This window comes from Camelus bactrianus, chromosome 10 (genome assembly GCF_048773025.1).
Source record: "Camelus bactrianus isolate YW-2024 breed Bactrian camel chromosome 10, ASM4877302v1, whole genome shotgun sequence".
Lineage (NCBI taxonomy): Eukaryota > Metazoa > Chordata > Mammalia > Artiodactyla > Camelidae > Camelus > Camelus bactrianus.
The window spans coordinates 14,237,606-14,258,802 of NC_133548.1; the positions used below are offsets into that span (position 1 = coordinate 14,237,606).

General features: G+C 47.3%; 1 protein-coding gene and 1 non-coding gene across 4 annotated transcripts; one reads left to right on the forward strand and one right to left on the reverse strand.

The window, feature by feature from the left end:
* Positions 1–4,465: 4,465 nt before the first annotated feature.
* On the reverse strand, positions 4,466–4,537 carry TRNAD-AUC (transfer RNA aspartic acid (anticodon AUC)). Its single transcript has one exon. It is a non-coding gene; the product is annotated as a tRNA-Asp (tRNA).
* A 3,484-nt stretch (positions 4,538–8,021) lies between these two features.
* Positions 8,022–18,511, forward strand: RAPSN (receptor associated protein of the synapse). Of its 3 annotated transcripts, XR_012509592.1 has the most exons (9): positions 8,022–8,630; positions 9,220–9,558; positions 14,452–14,610; positions 15,189–15,287; positions 15,365–15,487; positions 15,996–16,049; positions 17,000–17,199; positions 18,076–18,137; positions 18,421–18,511. XR_012509592.1 is itself a non-coding variant. In XM_045523981.2 (8 exons), the coding sequence occupies exons 1-8, from the start codon at positions 8,439–8,441 to the stop codon at positions 17,736–17,738; spliced, it is 1,128 nt and encodes a 375-aa protein (XP_045379937.1). In that variant the 5' UTR covers positions 8,042–8,438; the 3' UTR covers positions 17,739–17,968. The 3 variants fall into 3 exon arrangements, 2 of the variants coding, with proteins under 2 accessions (XP_045379937.1, XP_010962850.1); XM_045523981.2 differs by lacking the exons at positions 18,076–18,137; positions 18,421–18,511 and adding an exon at positions 17,666–17,968 and having other exon boundaries at positions 8,042–8,519; XM_010964548.3 differs by lacking the exons at positions 18,076–18,137; positions 18,421–18,511 and adding an exon at positions 17,666–17,968 and having other exon boundaries at positions 8,066–8,630.
* Positions 18,512–21,197: the final 2,686 nt, after the last annotated feature.

Sequence of the window (21,197 nt, forward strand, 5' to 3'; positions counted from 1 at the left end):
CACAGACTTTCTCTGACTCACGATTGAGGTGGTAGAGTTTCTCTTTAAGTCTTCGCCTTAGGACTCCTGTATTCCTGAGCTAGAACTTGATATAAAAATAGAATGTTAAGTATAACTTGAACATCTTCCAATTTAACATCACACTTATAGGCTGTTGTTTCTCTTTAAAGTTTACAAAAAAGGGAATATGCCAAAAGTACTATTTTTAACCTTCAAAAAAATTTTAGGTTTGTGCATCTTTATAATCATATAGCTATGTCTTAATTAAACTGTTTATATTTCTCTTTTAAAAACCCACATGTAGTCACCTTTTATTTTTGAATAGATTCCTCAGCATGTACTTTTTGCCACACTCCTGGTTCCTGGCGTACCCGCTTCCTGGTCAGTACACAGACTCCCTAACTCTCCCAGGTGCTTTACATACTGTGCTCACCTGAGCATCTCGGTCCCTGATGAAGAAGAGCCATCACAAAGGAAAGGAAAGAGCAGGTTTGTCCCTTCACCTCTGGGAATGTCAAGCTGATGTCTGATAATGTTGCCCTTCCGGGAGGGATCATAGATGGCTTTTTCTTGCACCTTCTGCCTTTTTCAAGCGCTTTCCTTCTCTCATGGGAGTCCTTTCCAACTCCCCACCATCTGGTGTTTAATTTCTTTTGCATACATTGACTTTCTCTTTACTGGTAAAGGCTCCATCTACAGGGAGGGCGCTTGTTCTTTTGAATCAAAGTCAGATCTTGGGATGAGAAACTGAACGCATTTCAACTGGCAAGGGCCATCCTGACCCCCTGCAGCCAGGTCTCTAGGACCTCTGCCCTGCCTCCCATCCCCACCCCCCGACTCAGGGTCTCACCAGCCTGAGGCCTTCTGAGGTTTGGGTGTTTTTAAACTGCCTGATTGAGATGTAATTCACATACTATACAATTTACCCACTTTAAGCATCCGGGCCTGGTTTTGAGTGTTGTGCAACCATCACCACAACCTCATTTTAGACCCATTTTGATCACCCCAAAGGTGAACCACCCATGTACTCATTAACAGTTACTCCCCTCCCCCCCCACCCCCGTTCCCACTCCCTGGTAACCACTAATCTTCCTGCTCTATAGATTTGCATATCCTGGACTTGGTTCTATAAAATGCACTCATACAGTATGTGCCTTTTGCGCCCGGCCTTCATTTAACCTACCTCCTGAGGCATCCTTTCCTCCCCGTGCTTGAAAACTACTCCGCACTAGCCTTGGACCACCCGCTCCTGCCATTTTCTAGCCCTTCTGAGCTTGTCTCCTCACAGTCCAGCCTCATTCCTGTTTATGCGGTGCCCTGACCCTTCCACTTCTCCCAGCACCTCCTGTTAACCTGCCGCAGCGCCTGCCTCCCCCCGAATCTCGTGATCTTCTAGACTTTTCTGTGTTGTCTAATACCATTACCCACTGTAGCTATTTAAATTAAAAACTTCATTTCTCAGTTTTACCATGAAGCTACATGTGACCAGTGGCTACCATATTGGACAGTGCAGGACAAAAAACATTTCCATCATCACAGTCACTTAGCGCTGATCAGAATTGTTCTGGAGAGTTACTTTGCTTTTAAGAAAACAAAATAACTACCATTTATGAATTGTAGCCACTGTACTAGTCCACCCAGTAACTGGCAGCTTAGGAGGGTGGAGACTGAGACAGAGACGCTGCAGTTTCTCTGTCACATGGCTGTATGGAGGAGAGCTGGGTTTTAACCCTGGTGAACCTGATTCAGCAGTCCCCGCAGGGCATATTCCTTTGGGAGTGAATGGTGGACCCAGGGGGCCCTGGTTTAAATTCCACATCTAGTGAAGCTTCATGAAGGCAGGGGCCATGTGGGTGCCTTGTTCATCACTGGAGCCCCAGGGGCTGGCAGATAAAAAGCATTCAGGAAACATTTAGTGAATGTGTAAACAAATAAATACCAAAAGATGACAGTTGTTCTTGTCCAAGAGCTTCCTGGTGTGTTTTTTTCCCCAACAACATTAGACTTTTATTTAGAAATGTCCATCCTTGCCAGAAAAAAAGGAATAACATATTTTCACACCTGGTTTATGGATTGCTAGATGACAGCCCCAAGTCCCTTAGAGCTACTTTACAGGAATCCTTCTGATAGTTTCCTGCCCTGCGAGGAAGCTGGTTCCGGCAGCTGGTCTCCGAGCCCCTTTTCTGCTGGAGAGAGCCCCTTTAGCAGCAGGGACAGAGGGAACCTACTTGTGACCCTCTCGCCCTGAGAGAGCTGCCAACTTGGTCGTCCCTGAAGTGGAGTGTGCCCAGAGCCTGGGGCTTTAAGCGTTTGAGGGTTTTTTTTTTTAATACATTATTTCTTTTGGGGGGTTGGTTTGTTTGTTTATGTATTTATGTATGTATGTATGTATGTATTTATTTATAATGGAGGTACTGGGGATTGAACCCTAGGACCTCGTTCATGCTAAGCACATTCGTAAAGTTATAGGAGAGGGCTTAGCATGTGGCGGGGAAAGCTTGTATTTAGGAGTCCCTTAATCTGGTTATAATACCAACTGTATGACCTTGCGCAAGTGACTTGATTCAGCCTCAGATTCCTCATCTGCCAAGTGGAAATGAAAGCACCCACACAAGCAGGCTTGGGAAGATGAGAGATTGTCTCCATCGGTTGGCACAGTGCTGCCTTTGGCAAAAGTGCTAAGTACATCAAAGTTACAAGTGAGCGTCCCACAGCCCAGTGATAACTGGTAAGCAGATGGAGTAAGTGTGCTTCCAGAATTTCTCTCTCTATACCAAAATTATATATGTACATATATAATTTTTGTTAATAAAAGTGAGATCATGCCATAATGTACAGAATAGAATGTTCTGCAGTTTGCGTTTTTTTCAGTTACTGTGATGCGGGCATCCTTCCATCTGGGCACATACACTGGTATCTACCTCTTTCACTTTTAGAGGCTACATAGCATTTCATGGTTTCTCAATGACTTTCCTGTTGGACACAGGTTACTTCTAGAATTTTCACTATTATAAACAGTAAGAGCCAATTCAAGGAAGGTTCTGGAGGTCCATTAGAGGGGCATTAGTGCAACATCTTATTTTCAAAGCAAGTTATTTTATCATTTCATTTGGTTTTCACAGAAACCTTACCAGAAAAGTAAAGCCCCAGTTACAACTAGGAAAACGAATTTGTCCAGAGGGACAGACATCCCGAGGAACCCACTAATCGTGGCAGAAGGGGCCTGGGACTGTCCCCTCCAGTTAATGTTTGTCATGCTTCTGGATCAGGGGCTGTAAGTGCTAGGGCCAGGCAGGTGATGCAAGTGTATGAAAGGCGGCCAATCTAAGAGGACAGGTGACACTTGGCTTCAGTGTCAAGGTGAGAATAGGGAGTGTGAGGGCTGTGGGCAAACGAAAGACATTCTTGGTTTCCTGGGGCCGGACACTGACCACTTGGCTGGTTGACATGCAGAATCCCAGGCCCACAGATTACTCGAGCTTCCAGTCTTAAAGAGAAGTGGGAAATACGGATTCTTACATGAAATCTCCCAGATAACAAACGTAGCCAGCCAACTTGGAAATCTTCACCCCTTGCATGCCAGATTGTGAGCCCTGCTTCAGGCCCAAACTTCATTTTCTACTTTGGATTATAAAACAGGTATCTAACATGTAGGGCACGGAGCTGGAACCTGATACAGTAGGCACTTGGAACAAGCGCCCAGAGTCCCCACTGTCCTATCATCCTGTGAGGTTATGTGGCCCAAAAAAGACCATTCCGTTTTGTGATTTGCCCTCCTGACTTCCAGGAGCGTTTTGTCAGCCATCATTGCTGGGTGTTGGTGAGCAAGACTTGACCCTGTTCACCATCTCCATAGCCGCCTTTGTGTACATTTTTTCTGCCCACCCAGGCCAGAGCCTTGGACAGCGTTCCCAGTGGGCTTGGGTGTGTCCAGTGAAGATCACTATGATTGCTGAAAGCAGCTATCCAATTCCCCTTCACTCTTCTCCCTCTCCCACTCTTCTGTTCTGGGGCAGTGTCATGGTTAAGAGTGGGACCCCTATAGTCACACTGCTTGGGATCCGGTCCCTGCTGTCTCTAGGTCGTGGTATGGTCCTGAGCAGGTCACTTTACCTCTGGGTGCCTCCATTTCCTTATCTGTAAACTAGAGGAAATGCTCAGCTCAGTTAATGTTGGTTATCATTCTGTTGGTTTCCTCTCACTTTGCCAGGGGCTGTGCAGGTGCTGGTGGTACAAAGACAGATCACACTCTTGCCCTCAAGGAGCATGACCTTGACATAACTGCACGCAGTGGTCAGCAAACTGCTGACTCGGGGGCAGCAGAAGCCTTTCTCCTGTCAAGTTTTTGAGCTTTGAGATCATGCGAGTTCCCAGGTACCCGGAAGGCTGTGGTTCCAGGCTCCTTTGGGAGCAGAGGCGGCTGCCCATCTCCTTTTTTTTTTTTTCCCCCTTAATTTTTTTTGTATGATAGTACTGGGGATTGACCCCAGGACCTTGTGCATGATAAGCACGTGCTCTACCACTGAGCTATACCCTCCCTGCTGCCCATCTCCTTTCCTTCCTGCTGAAGCCTTGAGGCAAACTCATGTCTGGACTAGTTCTGGATGACGGTGGCAGAGAATCTCCTGGTCCCTTCACTTCAACCTGGATCCCACCTTCCCAGAGGAGAGGAAGATCCCAGCCAACTCTCCTGCTGGCAGCTCCCAGACTCTCCCTGTTTCCCAGCTTCCTGTGGTTGAAGTACAAGATCACTTACCCTGGGACATCCCAGGGTTCTTGTCTAGTCCCAAGGCCTACACCTACATCCCCTCGACCTCTGCTGAGCTGTGACCCTGGGGCATGGACCCCCCCCACACACACTCCCAAATTGCCCCTCTTTGGACCCATTTTGCTCACACTAAACAGGAGGTGGTTTCTTCCCCTGCTCTGTTTCCCCGAGGATGAGGCAGACATGGTAGATAGGCTGTAAGCTTGGAATGGTTACTTTAAATTTGAAAATTAAAATTTCATTCCTCCTCTTTTTCCCCATTCATTCATTTAACATAATTATTGAGTGGCCACTGTGTGCCGAGTCCTGCTCTGGGGACACAATGATGAATGAGATGAAGTCCCTGCCCACACGTTTGAGTTGGGGAAGCAGACATTAAGCCACTAACCTCATAATGAATATAAAATTATAGAGATAAATCTGATATCAGAATGGAATGTAATTCTCTATGAGAGTGTAATAAGCTAGGACCTAACTGGGCAGAATGTCGGGGGATGGAGGAAGAAAGGGACCACGAGGTGCAAAGGCCCTGGGGCCAACAGGTTGGCAGTTCCTCACAAGTTGAACACAGAGTTACCTGTGACCCATTCCTAGGTAGACACACAAGAGAAATGAAAATATGTCCACATGAAAGCTCGTACTTGAAGGTTGATAGCATTATTATTCATAATAACCAAAAAGGGAAACAACCCAAATGTCTATTGACTAATGAATGGATAAACAAAATAACTAAAAACAAACAAAAAAAGGGTATGCAGTGAATACTATTCAGCCATAAAAAGGAATGAAGTACTGATTCATGCTACAATATAGCTGAAGCTTGAAAACATTACGCTAAGTGAAAGAAGCCAGTCACAGAAGACCGCATGTTGTATGATTCCATTTATACAAGATGTCCAGAATAGACAAATCCCTAGAAAGTATTTTGTGGGTTGCAGGGTGTTTTAGTTTGCTCAGGCTGCCATAACAGTGTACAACAGACTAGGGGTCTTCAACAGTAGACATGTATTTTCTCACAGTTCTGGAGGCCAGAAGTCAGAGATCAAGGCGTTGGGAGGGTGGGTTTCATTCTGAGACCTCTCTCCTTGGCTTGTCGATGGCCTTCTTTTGTCTTTGTCTTCACAAGCTCTTCCCTCTCAGTATCTGTGTCCTAATCTTATTTTAGGAGACCTGTCCTATTGGATCAGGTGACCTCTAATAACCTCCTTTTATCTCTTTTACCTGCACCCCAATGTTCATAGCAGCACTAAATAGCCAAGACATGGAAACAACTTAAATGTCCATCGACAGATGACTGGGTAAAGAAATTGTGGTATATTTATACAATGGAATACTATTCAGCCATAAAAAATAATAAAATAATGCCATTTGCAGCAACATGGATGGCCCTGGAGAATGTCATTCTAAGTGAAGTAAGCCAGAAAGAGAAAGAAAAATACCGTATGATATCACTCATATGTGAAATCTGGAAAAAAAAAAAAAAGACAAATGAACTTATTTATAAAACAGAAACAGACTCACAGACATAGAAACTTACGTTTACCATTGAGGAAAGGGACAGGAAGGGATGAATTGGGAGTTCGAGATTTGCAGATACTGACGGGTATATATAAAATAGAGAAACAAGTTTATACTGTATAGCACAGGGAACTATATTTGATATCTTGTAATAGCTTACAGTGAAAAAGTATGAAACGAATATACGTTCCATGTATGACTGAAGCACTGTGCTGTACACTAGAAATTGACACAACATTGAAAACTGACTGTACTTCAGTTAAAAAATAAATCTCTACTACGTTAAAATAAAAGACAACTCTAAGTCACATTTTGAGGAACTGGGGCAATAATTCATATATTAAAGATATGAATATATGAATAGGGAGCACAACTCAGAATGAAGAGTGACTGCTGATGAGCACAGGGCTTCTTTCCAGGGTGATGAAATGTTCTGGTATTTGTGGTGATCAGTGCACAAGTTTGTGAATACAGGCAGGCCTCGGAGATACCACGGGTTCGGTTCGAGACCACCACAATAAAGCGAATATCACAATAAAGCAAGTCGTGAATTTTTTGGTTTCCCTATGCATATGAAAGTCATATCTGCACTATACTGTAGTCTATTAAGCGTGCAATAGCATTATATCTAAAAAAGCCAAAATACAGACCTATAATTAAGAAATGTTACTGCTAAAAAATGCTAACCATCATGTGAGCCTCCCTCGAGTCATAGTTGTAACATCCAAGTCACTGATCACACATCACCATAACAAACATAATAACTAGGAAAGAGCTTGAAATATTACGAGAATTACCAAAATGTGACACAGAGACACGAAGTGAGCAAATGCGGTTGGAAGAAATAGTGCCAAGAGATTTGCTCGTCACTGAGTTGCCACAGAACTTCAATTTGTATAAAACAAAATATCTGCAAAATGCGATAAAACAAGGTCTGCTTGTGTACTAAAGACAACTGTCCACACTGAAAGGACAACTTTGCCCTGGGGCAAGAAGGAGCCTGGTTTGCAGAGAATGAAAAGGCAAATAGGGTGAGATGAACTGGTGGGGTTGGCAGGGGTCTCTCGAGACCCCAGGAGCCTGGATACTTCAAGGGTCTGTTCACTACATAAGACTGCCCTTCTGCACAGTGTATGGCCTTAAAGCTCATTATAAGGGACCCTTGCAAACTGGGGCTGGAACTGGATATTTTTATATTTTTTAAACCCTCAAAGGCCAACTTCTGTTCCTTGAGGGCAGTTTGCCATGGAGCAGACGGATGTAGCGGCAGAGAGCCTCTTGCTTATTGTCACATAGTGTTTCCTGTGTGACAGGCACTGTTCTAAGTCCTTCTCAACTACTAAGTCATTTAATTCTCACAATCCAGCGAAATGGGAGCCGCTACTCTCTTGCCCCAAGTCATGCTGCCCACACGACTCCTAAAACGGCAGAGTCGGAATTCAAACCCCGGAAGTCCATGCTGTTTGTTACCCACCGCACTGTGGTGCTTGCTCATAACAAGCCTGGGAGGTAGGGACGATTAGCCTAGGACGGCCCATTTTACAGATGAGGGAACTGAGGCCCAGAGATCTGAGTGACTTGGCTTGGGCCAGAACATGAGTTCGGACGAGAGGTTGGGATGGCGTGGGCATGTGCACGGGTAAGTGACCTCGGCGCCTGGTCCTCACAGGAACAGAGCCAGGGGAGTTGGGTCTGGGGAATGCTTGTGATCCAGGAGAGGCAGGGCTCAGAGTCAGACCTGTGCTCAGCCTCCTGACTGCTTCCTCCGGCTCTCAGCCCACCCTGGGGACGGCCCTTTGGCAAGGCTGCCCTGCCCAGGGGCTCAGGGCCAGTGTCAGAGATGCTGAAGAGACGCCCAAGAGGGCGCTGGGGTGGGGGCAGGCACCTTCCTCCCAGCTTGAGGGTGGGTGCGGCCGAGGCCCGCGTGACCTTGTGGCTGACATTCCTCGGCAGCCACGTGGCCCCAACTGGCAGGGACAGCTGCGGATAGGGGCCGAACCAGCTTTGTTCCCAGGGTGGCGCCCGCTCTCCATCCAGGCCCTGCTCCTCCCCAGGCTCGGTGGGCAGCTGGCACTGTGGGTCCCCTGCTATGAGCACCTAGAGGCACGGCGCCACCAGGGTCTCTCCGCGGGAGGCACGGGGCTCTGGGAGGATGGGGCAGGACCAGACGAAGCAGCAGATCGAGAAGGGGCTCCAGCTGTATCAGTCTAACCAGACAGAGAAGGCTCTGCAGGTGTGGATGAAGGTGTTGGAGAAGAGCTCGGACCTCGTGGGGCGCTTCCGCGTGCTGGGCTGCCTGGTCACGGCCCACTCGGAGATGGGCCGTTTCAAGGAGATGCTGAAGGTTGGAGCGTCCAGCAGCCGGCGTGGGAGGCTGGGGCCAGGGCTGGATCTCTCCCAGGCTCCCCGGTCCCCAGCCTGCCTCATCAGTCTCCCTGGTATCCCACAGGCTAGTGGCTGAGGCCTGAGGCTCTGAATCTGCATCTAAGGCCCTGGCTCTCAGATGTTGGGTCTTGGCTCTGGATTTGGGCCTGGGGCCTTGAACTTTGTTGTCTGAGGCTCTGAGGTTTGCAGTCTCAAGGTTTGGGGAGCTCAAGGCCAGGTCTCAAAGTCTAGGTGCCAGCCTTCCTGTCTGGGGTTCTGAGGCCAAGCCTGAGAGGGCACTGGCTCCAGGTTTGAGGCTGGGGCTGGGTGGCTGGTGGAGATTGCACACCTAGTCTCGGAACCAAAAGGTGAAAGCTGTGGGTCCATGCTTGGGAGCTCCCGGGCTGCAGCTTCTAGTGTGTGGCTAGGGAGCAGAGAATGCATCTGAGCTTAGAGGGTGGATACTCTGGCGCTGAGGCTTTGGGCTGTGAGGCTTGGAGGGGTGACGGCTCGGGTCCGAGGCTCGGAGTCCGGGCTGACAGGCCCTGGCCTGCCACCCTGGCGGGCAGTTTGCTGTGGTACAGATTGACACAGCTCGGGAGCTGGAGGATGCCAACTTCCTCCTGGAGAGCTACCTGAACCTGGCGCGCAGCAACGAGAAGCTGTGTGAGTTTCACAAGACCATCTCCTACTGCAAGACCTGCCTCGGCCTGCCTGGCACAAGGGCGGGTGCCCAGCTCGGGGGCCAGGTCAGCCTGAGCATGGGCAATGCCTACCTGGGCCTCAGCCTCTTCCAGAAGGCCCTGGAGAGCTTCGAGAAGGCCCTGCGCTACGCCCACAACAACGACGACGCCATGCTCGAGTGCCGCGTCTGCTGCAGCCTGGGCAGCTTCTACGCTCAGGTCAAGGTGGGCCCGGGGCCCCAGGGAGGGCGGCGGAGGATCTGGCTCTCTGGGATCCTCCCGTGAGCCCTACTCCCCTGTTGCAGCACCTCGGTCAGTCCTCCCACTTAGGTAGGGACGGGAATCCGAGAGGGAAAAGACTTACCCAGGAGGCTAAGACATGGCTGGGAAGGGCAGAGCCAGTATTCCAGCCTCGATCTGTCTGACTTACTGTAGGAACAGGAAACTCCTGGGTAAGGATAGGCTGTGAACGTGCACTGGACAAGTCACCTCTCCTCTCTGAACCCATGAAATGTGGGAGAATAGGACTCATCTTACAGTGTGTTTGTAAGGATGCACTCATCAAATATGTATTGAGCATCTACTATATCCTAGGCATTGTTGGCCTGAGGTGCAGCCATGAAAACAACAGCAAAGTTCCTGGGCTCATGAAGCTTGCATTCTAGCTGGGGGAGAAAGACAAATCAATATAACCAGCAAATCAAGTGTATAGCATGCTAGAAAGTGCTTGGGAGAAAGGTGAGCAGGGAACGGGCATTGGAAGTGCTGAGGATGGGGTGCTGCAGTTTCAAATTTTAGTTGGAAGACTTCGAAGAGGTGATGTCTGATGACTTGCAGGAGGTGAGAGGGTGAGGCACGCAGAAATGTGGCAAAAGAACAAGAAAGAGGGAACAGTTAACGCACAGCTCTGCTCTGGAGGGAGCTTACCTGGCATGTTCCAGGAAGGCTAGAGGCCAGCATGGCTGCAGCAGGTGTGTGAGGAGGTAGGAGGTGGTGGGATCAGAGAGGTAAGGGGGAGGGGAGAAGGCAGATTGAGAAGGAACTGACAGGGTCAGTGACTTCAGGCTTCTGGTCCTGAGCATTTGCTCTCCTTCTCCTGAGGCATCCAGGCTGCACTTGGCCCATGGGGGTGCCACCTGGCACATAGTAGATACTTAGTAAATCATGGGGTGTGTAAACACTGATGGATCAGAGAAAAGGAGAATCATCCACAATGACACTGAGGATTTTGTTTTCAGCAACTAGCTGTATGGGGAAGCCATTCAGTGAGATGCAACAGGATTGGAGAAGGATGGGGTGTCTTAAAACCTTTTTTATTATGAAAAAATTAATCATACAGGAGAGCAAATAGAGTAATATAATGAATCTCCAAATACCCACCACTTAGATTTATCAATTATTAATATTTTGCCATATTTGACTTACATATTTTTCACTGAAGTGTTGTGATACAAAATTATAGACATCATGATATTTTACCCTGAAGTAGTTCAATATGCATTTCTAGGGGGAAAAAAACATTTTCTGACATAAGGACACTTTGTTACATAATCACAATACCATTATCAAAGACACCATAATGAGCAATTAATTATCTCTTAAATTTCTCTATTTACCCTGAAAATACGCCTTTACCCTCGGCTTGTTTGAATTGGAATATAAACGAGAATCACATTTGCGGTGGTTAATATCTCTCAAGTCTCTTTCAATAGAAAACTCCTACCCTCCCCTTTATTTTCCATGATTTATTGAAAAAGCCAGATTAATTACCTTGTAGAATGTTCTATCTTATCTTCTCATTGCTTCCTCAAGGAGTGATGTAACTTGTTTCTTTGTCTCTATTAGTGTCTATGAACTAGAAATTAGATAATGACTTGGTAAGATTTAGGCCACACGTTTTTGGTGGGGATATTGTGTAAGCGAGGCTGTGTGCTTCGTTTTACATCACAGCGATAGTTGTGGAAGTAACACCCTGATTCCTCTGTCTTCAGCTCTGCCTTCTTCCTTTAACGACCAGCAGGTTAACTTGTGGGGTGACTCTTTGGCTGTGAATGTTCAGTTCTGCAACAACATTTTCCATAATGGCTTTAGCATCTATTGATGTTTGTTGCTGGAATCAATTCTTTCATTTCAACTCTCATGAAATGGCGATTTCCAAGTTCCCTCATGCCTTCTCTCATTATTAGCTGGGATTTTTCTACAAGGAAGAACTCTACCTTGTTAATTGTTACTCTGAAATACAGTTCCTAAAGGAAAGGCAGAATAAGTACCTTTTGTCGGTCTTTTAATTATAATGAGTTGATGTAAGGACTGTCTTCAATGATCACACTTTATTTGTTTTCCTTCCTCTTTTTGGAGTGTCATTATTAAATTATGGATTTTTTAAAATATTCAGTATTCCTCAGTCAGTTGCAATCATTGTTCCTTTTGATGCTCATGTTAACTTTAGTCAGTGGAATTTTCTTCTGTATGGCTCCTGTATCCTCTTTTTTTTTTTTTTCAATTGAAGTATAGTCCGTTTACAGTGTTGTGTCAGTTTCAGGGGTACAGCATAATGTTCCAGGCATACGTACACATAAATATATTTGTTTTCATATTCTTTTCTATTATAGGTTACTATAAGATCTTCAATATAGTTCTCTGTGACCTGTGTCCTTTTGAAGAGATTTCATTTAGTCTTTGAAAGAAAGCATTCTTGTTTCCTGGGACAATAACCTGCCCCAGGCTCATTCTGTATACAGTTGTCCCTCAGAATCCATGGGGGATTTGTTCCAGGACCCCTGAGCACACCATAATCCGGGAACGCTCAAGTCTCGTGTATAAAATGATGAATTATTTGCATATAACCAACATACATCCTTCCAAATACTTTAATCATCTCTGGATTTCTTATAATATCTAATACGATGTAAATGCTATGTAAATAGTCTGGTGTGTGGCAAGCTCAAGTTTTGCTTTTTGGAAAGTCCTAGATTTCTTTCCCAAATATTTTCAACCCTTGGTTGGTTGAATTCAAGCATATGGAGCCCTTGGATACAGAGGGCTCACTATATTTCCTGCCCCAGCCCTGGGACCAGCCATTCCTCCAGGTTCTTTTTAGTAGGAAATGGTACTTAAAGACCAAATGTGGGCCATCAGGGGTTGGAAGGGATAAATTGGGAGTTTGAGATATGAGGATACTAACATACATACATATATATGTATTATATATATATAAATAAAATAGATAAACAAGTTCATACTGTATAGTACAGGGAACAATATTCAATATCTTGTAGTAAAGTATAATGAAAAAGAATATGACTGAGGCATTGTGCTGTACACCAGAAATTGACACAACATTGTAAACTGACTATACTTCAATAAAAAATACATGTATACAAATGTGGGCTCTCAGGATGCTCATCGCTACTCTTCAGTTGCCGGGACAACTGGACTTCATACTGATATTTCCAATTAAATCCAATGTTTCATGATTTTCCTTATTTCAGACTTGATTCTCTTTTCTCTTAAACTGAAAATCTTGGTTTCCAGCAACATAATTAAATGTTTACTTAATTCTACAAAGTGCATAAAATAGTTTCAAAAGACAATACCAATATTACTGAAAAAAAAAAAAAAAAGACCCATGAATGAAGTTTAAGATTTCTTTGCCATTCTTTTGTCTTTATAATATACCCCACTATGGCTAAACTAGGTATATGTTTTAAGGTCATTGGAAATAATAACTTTCTCTGTATGGTTCTATAATATAATATAATTATAAAAGTATTATAATATGTTATAATATACCTTGATTGTATTATAATACATACTTAAAATTAATTATAAATATAGTATTAATATGATGATATACAGTTAAGGTCATTTATTTCCATTTTCTATTTTTAGGGCTTTTAAAATTAAATTTAATATTTTTAGGGGGAGGGTATAGCTCAAGTGGTAGAGCACATGCTTAGCATCCATGAGGTCCTGGGTTCAGTCCTCAGTACTTCCTCTAAGAATAAATAAATAAGTAAACCTAATTATCTCCCCCACCAAAAAACAAAAACCTAATTACCTCCCCTCCAAAAAAATTTAATAACTTTAAAACTGTAAAACATTTACATGGCTTCAAATTAAAAAGTATATAGCAAAGTATATTAGGAACAAGTTTTTATTGGGGTTATTGAGAGCTCTCTTTTGGTCATATTAACTTGTTAGATATGAAATAAAAATTCAAATAAATTTTCTACAAAAAAGAACACAGAAATGGGGCTGTAGCTGAATGGGACATGGGTGGTTTGATTTTGGTTTTAGTTTTTTAAATGAGGTAAGAAATATCAGAATGTGTATGCTAATGGGAATGATTCAATAGAGGGAGACTGGGGTGGGGATTCCAGAGCCCATGTGGTGGGGGTCCTATTTAGTCTGATAGGAGCAGGGGGTAGCTGGAGGGAGGCAGAGTGGGAACAAATCTGGTAGATCTGATGGATAAGGTGGATAAGGGCGCCTCTCTGATGTTTTGGTTTTCTCAGTGATGTATATGGTCAGGTCATTTGCTCATAATGGGCAGGTTGAAAAGACATTTGGAAGTTTGAGGAGAAAGAAAGGATGAGAGAATGATTTCCTTGCCTCCATGAGTCTGTCCCGATGTTCCCTGAGCCGACTGTGCTGGCAGTCAGTTATCAGGAGCCTCCAGTGCACGGCTCCTGCTGGGAGTCTGGAGGCAAACTCCAGTGCGGTCAGGGTGGGGCTCTGATATCCCCACAGCCACCCTTCTGTGTATCTCTGAAGTCGAGGGACCGGGTGAGAAGAGAAGCCAACTGTATTTCCCTGCTTCTCATTCATTCACTCAGCACATACTCATTGTGCTCCTGCTAAGCGCCAGGATCTGTGCTATACTCTCGCCAGACGTCAGCAAACCGGGTAAAAACCCCTGCCTTCATGGAGCCCACACCTTTGCACTGGCTGTTCCCTCTGCCTGGATCACTCCTTCCCAGAATGAATGAGTGAAACCTGGTGGGACTATGGGACCCCCTGATTGCTGGAAAAGTCAGGCCACGGAGCCCTCGACTTAGGGACAGCTCCTGCCACTCAGTGTGCCCCCTCCCATCTCACCCCCTCTGTCCCCTGCAGGACTATGAGAAAGCCCTGTTCTTCCCCTGCAAAGCCGCAGAGCTCGTCAACGACTACGGCAAAGGCTGGAGCCTCAAGTACCGGGCCATGAGCCAGTACCACATGGCTGTGGCCTACCGCCTGCTAGGACACCTGGGCAGTGCCATGGAGTGCTGTGAGGTGGGGCAGCAGGGAAGGGGCAGGTGGAGGGTGGTGGTGTGGGCTGGGGTCTGGGGCCCAGGGCAGCAGGACCTCTTCCTGCCAGCTCAGCCCACTGAGGCCCCCAAGGCTGGCCCCTGGTCCCTCCTCTCTAGAGCTGAGCCTCTGAAGGATGTGTGTCTTCCTACCTTCTCCCTGCTCCAAAGCTCATTCCCTTCCAGTCCATTCTCAGGGAAAGAGTCTTCTCTCTATGCCCACCCCCGTACACTGCCTGTCAGATACCCTCTCTGTGGGGCACTTTAAGTAGGAAGATCTCCAGTCTCTGGAGTTCCACTGACCTGGGTTCGAATCCCAGCTTTGCCACTTACTAGCCAGATGACTTTGGTCAAGTCACTCCTGCTCTCTGAGCCTCAGTTTCCACTTCAGTGGGTGCTGTCAGGCCTCAGTGGTTCGGTGTGTTGGGTGTGTTGGGCTCTGAGGATGTTGGGGACCCTGGACTGCCTGTCAGAGGGGCCCACTGGGTGCAGGTGCCCCAGTGGTGAGGGTTCCCTAGTGGTGAGGGCAGATGAGCAGGCCTGAGTGACCAGCCTCCGTCACAGGAGTCTATGAAGATTGCACTGCAGCATGGGGACAGGCCACTGCAGGCGCTCTGCTTGCTCTGCTTTGCTGACATCCACCGGAGCCGTGGGGACCTGGAGGTGAGGTCACTGGGATGCAGGGGGAGGCTGTGTGGGCCTGGCTTAGCCTGACTCCACCCTGCCACCTGGCTGCACAGACAGCCTTTCCCAGGTATGACTCCGCTATGAGCATCATGACCGAGATTGGAAACCGCCTGGGACAGGTACAGGTGCTGCTGGGTGTGGCCAAGTGCTGGGTGGCCAGGAAGGCGCTGGACAAGGTGAGGTGGGCCCCTTTCCTGCAGCCCCCAGCCCTCCCCAGTGCTCCCACTTGGGGCCAGTAGGTCAACCAACAATCTGTGGGTCTGATTCTGGGCAGGACTCTTTCAGACACTTTGTCTAACATAAGCCTCACCCCACTCCCACGAGGCAGGGGGATTCCAGATCATTTTCCAGGCTCCGAGAAGGCCCAGGCACACAGCTAGTAAATGGGCCAGACCTGGGGTTTGAACTCAGCATGCTTCAACTGCCTCCTATGATTTCACAACACCCCGAAAGACAGGAATACTCTTCCCATTCTGTACCTGAGTAAACTGAGGCAGGGGATAACCTGCCCACACAACTCTTGTGACTGTACCCCAGCCTCTTCCTGCTACCTTTGCACACAGGGCAGCTGCTCAGCAGTGCTGCCCTCCCCAGACCCTACCCTCCCTACCCCTTCCTTTCCTATGAGCCAAGGCCTCTGTTGGACGGCTCTGCCCACAGCCCTGGCCTGTGCTCACCTTTCAGGCTCTGGATGCCATCGACAGAGCCCAGGACCTGGCCGAGGAGGTGGGAAACAAGGTCAGGCCTGATTCCATCTGCTGGGTCTGGAGTCAAGAGCTCCAAGGTGGGATCTTGGGTGGGTGGGGAGGGCCTCCCTGACTGCATTTATGCCCTGAGCCCCTCCTGATCTCCAGGAGCTGCCCCCAGTCATCCCCAGACCCTGGTTGTTTCTCCCGGGGAATATCAGAATTCCTTAGAGGTTTCTTGATGGTCATTAAAACTTCTAACAATGGCCTCCACTCATAGAGAGGTGGACACCACAGGACTCTTTCTAGGTATTGGTTCCAGGCCTCACTGGCTCCCTGCAGTGTGGGTACAGCAAGCCCCATTTCACAGATAAGAAAAGTAAGGCTCAGAGAGGTGCTCAATGTCCCACATCTGGTGACTGATCTGTCTTAAAAACCCATGTTCCTTCCTCTCCACATTTAATAATCGTATGGGAACCTTTAAGTATTAAAAATAGGCTCGGTGTTCTCAAAGTCTTCTAGAAGATGTGCATTTCTCAGGAATCAGGTGCACACTCTAATTAAAATGCCAAATACATGTGCCCTTGGCTGGATTATAGCTGCTCTGGTTTACCCAAGTATCTCAGACACATCAGAAATGCTGATGAACTGTTGTGTGTATTTAATTAACAAAAACAGGAAAGCAAATTAATTATTGAGTCAATGCAGCAGGCTTGGTCAATAAAATCCTTCCAAAACATGGGGTCCCCAGGCACTTCTTGGAGTGAAAATCACTGATCTGACCCACCCCCTTATCTTGCATGAGGGGAAACCAAGGCCCAGAGAGGGCAGGACGTTTTTCCTAAGGCCATCAGCCAGGCAGGTACACAGCTAGGACTGGCCCCCGTGTGTACTGACTGCCCAGTGGCCCTGCGGGGACAGCTGCTCGGGCTGGGCAAGGAGGGAAGCAGGACTGCTGCTCCCGCACCAGCACTGACTTGGTCTCGTCCCCGCCGGCCGCAGCTGGGCCAGCTCAAACTGCACTGCCTGAGCGAGAGCATCTACCGCAGCAAAGGGCTGCAGCGCGAGCTGCGCGCGCACCTTGTGCGCTTCCACGAGTGCGTGGAGGAGACCCAGCTCTACTGCGGGCTGTGCGGCGAGTCCATAGGCGAGAAGAACAGCCGGCTGCAGGCCCTGCCCTGCTCCCACATCTTCCACCTCAGGTGAGCGCCCCGCCGGTGGGCACGGGGCCCGCGGGGTCTGTAGGGCACTCTGGGGCCTCATCACAATAGTAACACGAACAGCACACACATAGTGTTTTCTGCATCCCGTGCCTGTTCTAAGAGTTTCCTGGCTAATAACTCATTGAATCTTCCCAGCAGCCCTAAGACATGGATGTTCTTCTATTATTCTCCCCAAAGAGGATTCAGAGAGGCTTTTCATACGTCATGGGATATAAACACCCAGGACCAGACCTGTCTCCATCCCAGCCTCCTGACTCCCAGCTCAGGCTGTGCCCTGAAGCCTCCCTGGACAGAGTTCAAGGGAGAGGGGGCTGCCGGCAGGAGCCCGGGGGCTGTCATACCTTTTGCACCTGCAGAGGGGAGGGGAGGGGAGGGGAGGAGAGAGAGCCGGGCCCTGGATGGAAGGACAAGCCCTTTGAGTGGACAGAGCCCTTTGCCTCTCAAGGTGCCTGCAGAACAATGGGACGCGGAGCTGCCCCAACTGCCGCCGCTCGTCCATGAAGCCTGGCTTTGTGTGACCCCGACAAGTCATGGGCTTCTGCTTCGGCCCCCTGCTCCTCCTCTACCCCGACGCTGGAGGCCTCCCCAACCCGCCGGGCCTCACACGCCTGTTTACTCCTGGGGCAGCCGCCAGGGCCTCCTCCGGCCTCAGCCAGGGCCTGCCCACTGCTGCTCCCCCAGGCCCAGCTGCCCTCCCCTGCCTCTTTGTACTTTGCTCTTTATAGAAAAATAAACCATTTGTACCTGGTCCCAGCGATTCTGACTTTCCCTGCCTGACGTGTGAAGGGCGGGAGATGGTGGAAGTGAGTCTCTCCACATGAGTTCCTCAAACACACGTGTCCCTCGCACATACAGATGAGTGCCTGCAGCTGCCCTTCCAGGTTCCTGGGGTGCCCCCGTGAGCCAGATTCCTGCAGGTGAGGACACCTTTAGAAGCTGAAAATGCTGACATGCAACAGTGGGAAGGATGATGTGATAAACTATAAACATAGTAAAGCAACAACATAGAAAGTCCACTAGAAAGATGTTATGGACTGAATTGTGTCCCCTCAAATTCATATGTTGAAGCCATAACCCCCCGGGGTGACTGTATTTGGAGAAGGGCCTTAATCAGGGTGGGGCCCTAATCTGTTAGGACTGGTGTCGTCATGAGAAGAGGAAGAGACACCAGAGAGCTTTCTCTCTCCCTGTGCTGCACAGAGAGGACAGAGAGGACACAGGAAGAAGGCAGCTATCTGCAAGCCGGGAAGAGAAGCCTCACCAGAAACCCAGCTCCCCCACACCTTGATCTTGGACCTCCCAGCCAGCCAGAACTGTGAGGAAATATATTTTTGTTATTTTAACCACCCAGTCAGTGGTATTTTGTGATGGCGAAACTAATAGCAAAAACTAGCAGACTAATACAAAAGTGATAAGGGCTTTGGAACAGTAAAGAGTAGAGCAGCATTCCTCTTTCTCCTCTTCCTCCCTTTCCCTTCTCATCCTAAAACCATTAGGTGAGACAGAGCAAGACAGGCATCCAGGTGGAAGGGTGGCCTGGTGTGGGGTGTTGGAACCCAACCAGGTGAGGGAGTGTCCCCACAGGCGAAGCCCCAGTGTGGAGAGGTAGAGCCTGTGTGGAAAGAGAAGGGTATCCACACACATGGGGCCTCATCCTGGAGTGTCAGTGCCTAGGGTGGGTGAGAAAGGGGTTCACACGATGGCAGGGCTTGGTGCTGGGTATTGGGGCCAAGCAAGATGAAGAGGATGTCCATGCAGACAGGTGGTCAGGGAGCTGGAGCCTGAACAGGGCAAGGAGGGCACCTGTGCACAGGGCAGCCTGATGTAGTGTGTCAGTCAGAGCAGGGTGATGAGGACACCCTGGGGGAGAAAGGCTAGCATGGGAGCCTGAGGAAGGCATCCATGTGGTGGTGGTGGTGGTGGTGGTGGGTGGGGTGCCATCCACTGCAGAGGGTCAGAGACCAAGCCGGGGAAGGAGGGCAGCTTGGCATGGATTGTTGGAGCCTAAATGGGGTAAGGAGACACCCAAGCTGGAGGTCTGGTGTGAGGTGTCAGATCTTGAGTAGAGCAAGTAGGGTATATACGTGGGGCATTTGGACAAAGATAGAGTAACAAAGGATCTGTGTCTGGAGGGGAGTGGCAATGAGAAATTGATTACATAGAGGGGTTGATCAATCCTCATTGCCTCCCAAAGCCCCATCTCCAATACCTTAAATTGAGGGTTAGAGCTTCAACACATGAATTTGGAGGAGGGAGATACATTCAGTTCATAGCAATGATTTACTGGATAAAAGAAGAATCCATACCGATCTAAATAAATAAATGAGTAAATTAAAAATTTGATGAAGGATGGGATATTTACATAGTTCCAAAGTACTTCCCCACAAAATGCCTATTAATTTCAAGGGGAAAAAAGAGCAACTTCACAATGGAGGTTTGCAGACACCAGATTCATCAAGTGAGAAAGGTTAACATCTCCAGTAATGGGAAACAAAATGAAATCAGCTGCTACCTGAATGAATGGAGTGAGAAACTCTGCACCTCTTCTGTGGTATTCCTGCCAAAGATGAATCATGAGGAAATCATGAGGAAACTCCAAGTAAACACAAATTTAGAAATATCCTACAAAGTAACTGTAATCTTCAAAAGTGTCAAGGTCATGAAGCCAAGGAAAGACTGAGAAATGATTCCAGATTGAAAGAGACTCAAGAACTACAAGTAAATACAGTGCCTGATTGTGCTCTTGATTCTGGACTGGATCCCAGTCTGGATCCAGTGTGTCCTTTAAGGCTGTAAAGGACATCAGTGGGACAATTGGTGAAATTTGGATGGGATTGGAGTATTAGATGGTAGAAACATATCAAGGTTAACTTCCTGATACTGAAGGTTGTATTGTGGTTAAGTAGGAAAATGTCCTTGATGGTAGGAAATTCCCACCAAAGTATCTGAGGTGATGTGGTGTCTGGTCAGCAATTTTCTCTCAAATGATGCAAGAAAAAAATTATTTGCATTAAAATTTTTTTATTGAAGTGCAGTTGATTTACAATGCTACTTTTAGGTGTACAGCAAAGATTCAGTTATACATACATACATATTTTTTCAGATTCTTTTCCATTATATGTTATTATAAGAAATTGAATATAGTACCCTGGGCTATACAGGAGGTCCTTATTTTTTAAATCTTTTTAATTTGCGTTTTATTTGCAACTTTTCTCTAGATATGAGATTTATTTTCAAAATAAAATTTATAGTTAAAAAATAGTAGCACAGGGTAAGGGGCTGAGAAGTGTGGAGGCAGGAGGGACAGGCTGCGGCATTAAAAGGCTGTGAGGGTGGGTCTGGATGAGGAGGCCTTTGAGCAAAGACTTAAAGGAGAAAAGGTGAGGGACTGAAGCAAGCAAATATCCTGGAAAGAGCATTCCAGGTAGAATACACTGGCCTGGCCTGGTCAGAGAGCAGCAAGGAGGCCTGTAACTGTGAACAGGGAGGAAAGGAGTGGGAGTCAAGGTCCTGGAGGAAATTGTGGGGGAGTGAAAACCCACAGGGCCCTGTGGGCTGTTGTAAGGACCTTGGCTCTTATTCTGAGTGAGTCTCACAGCTGCTGCAGGATTTTGAGCAGAGGAGTGACATGATCTGACTAGGTTTTAAAGTAATTCCTTTGATTGCTGTGTTGAGAACAAACTACACAAAACAACTGGTCTGGATGCTTCAAAAATGTCGATGTCATGAAAGACCAAAAAAGACTGGGGGACTGTTCCAGACTAAAGAAGGCTAAAGAGATGTGACAACTGAAGGCAGTATGTAATTGACTTGATACTGGATTTTTTTTTAAGGCAGGAAGGATGTTATGGAGATGAGTGAAGACATTTAAATATGGATGGTATATTAGATATTATTGCACCAAATGTTACATTCTTTAGGTATGACAGTGTTGCTATAATGTGTTGTAGTTACATATTAGAATGTCTTTATTCTTA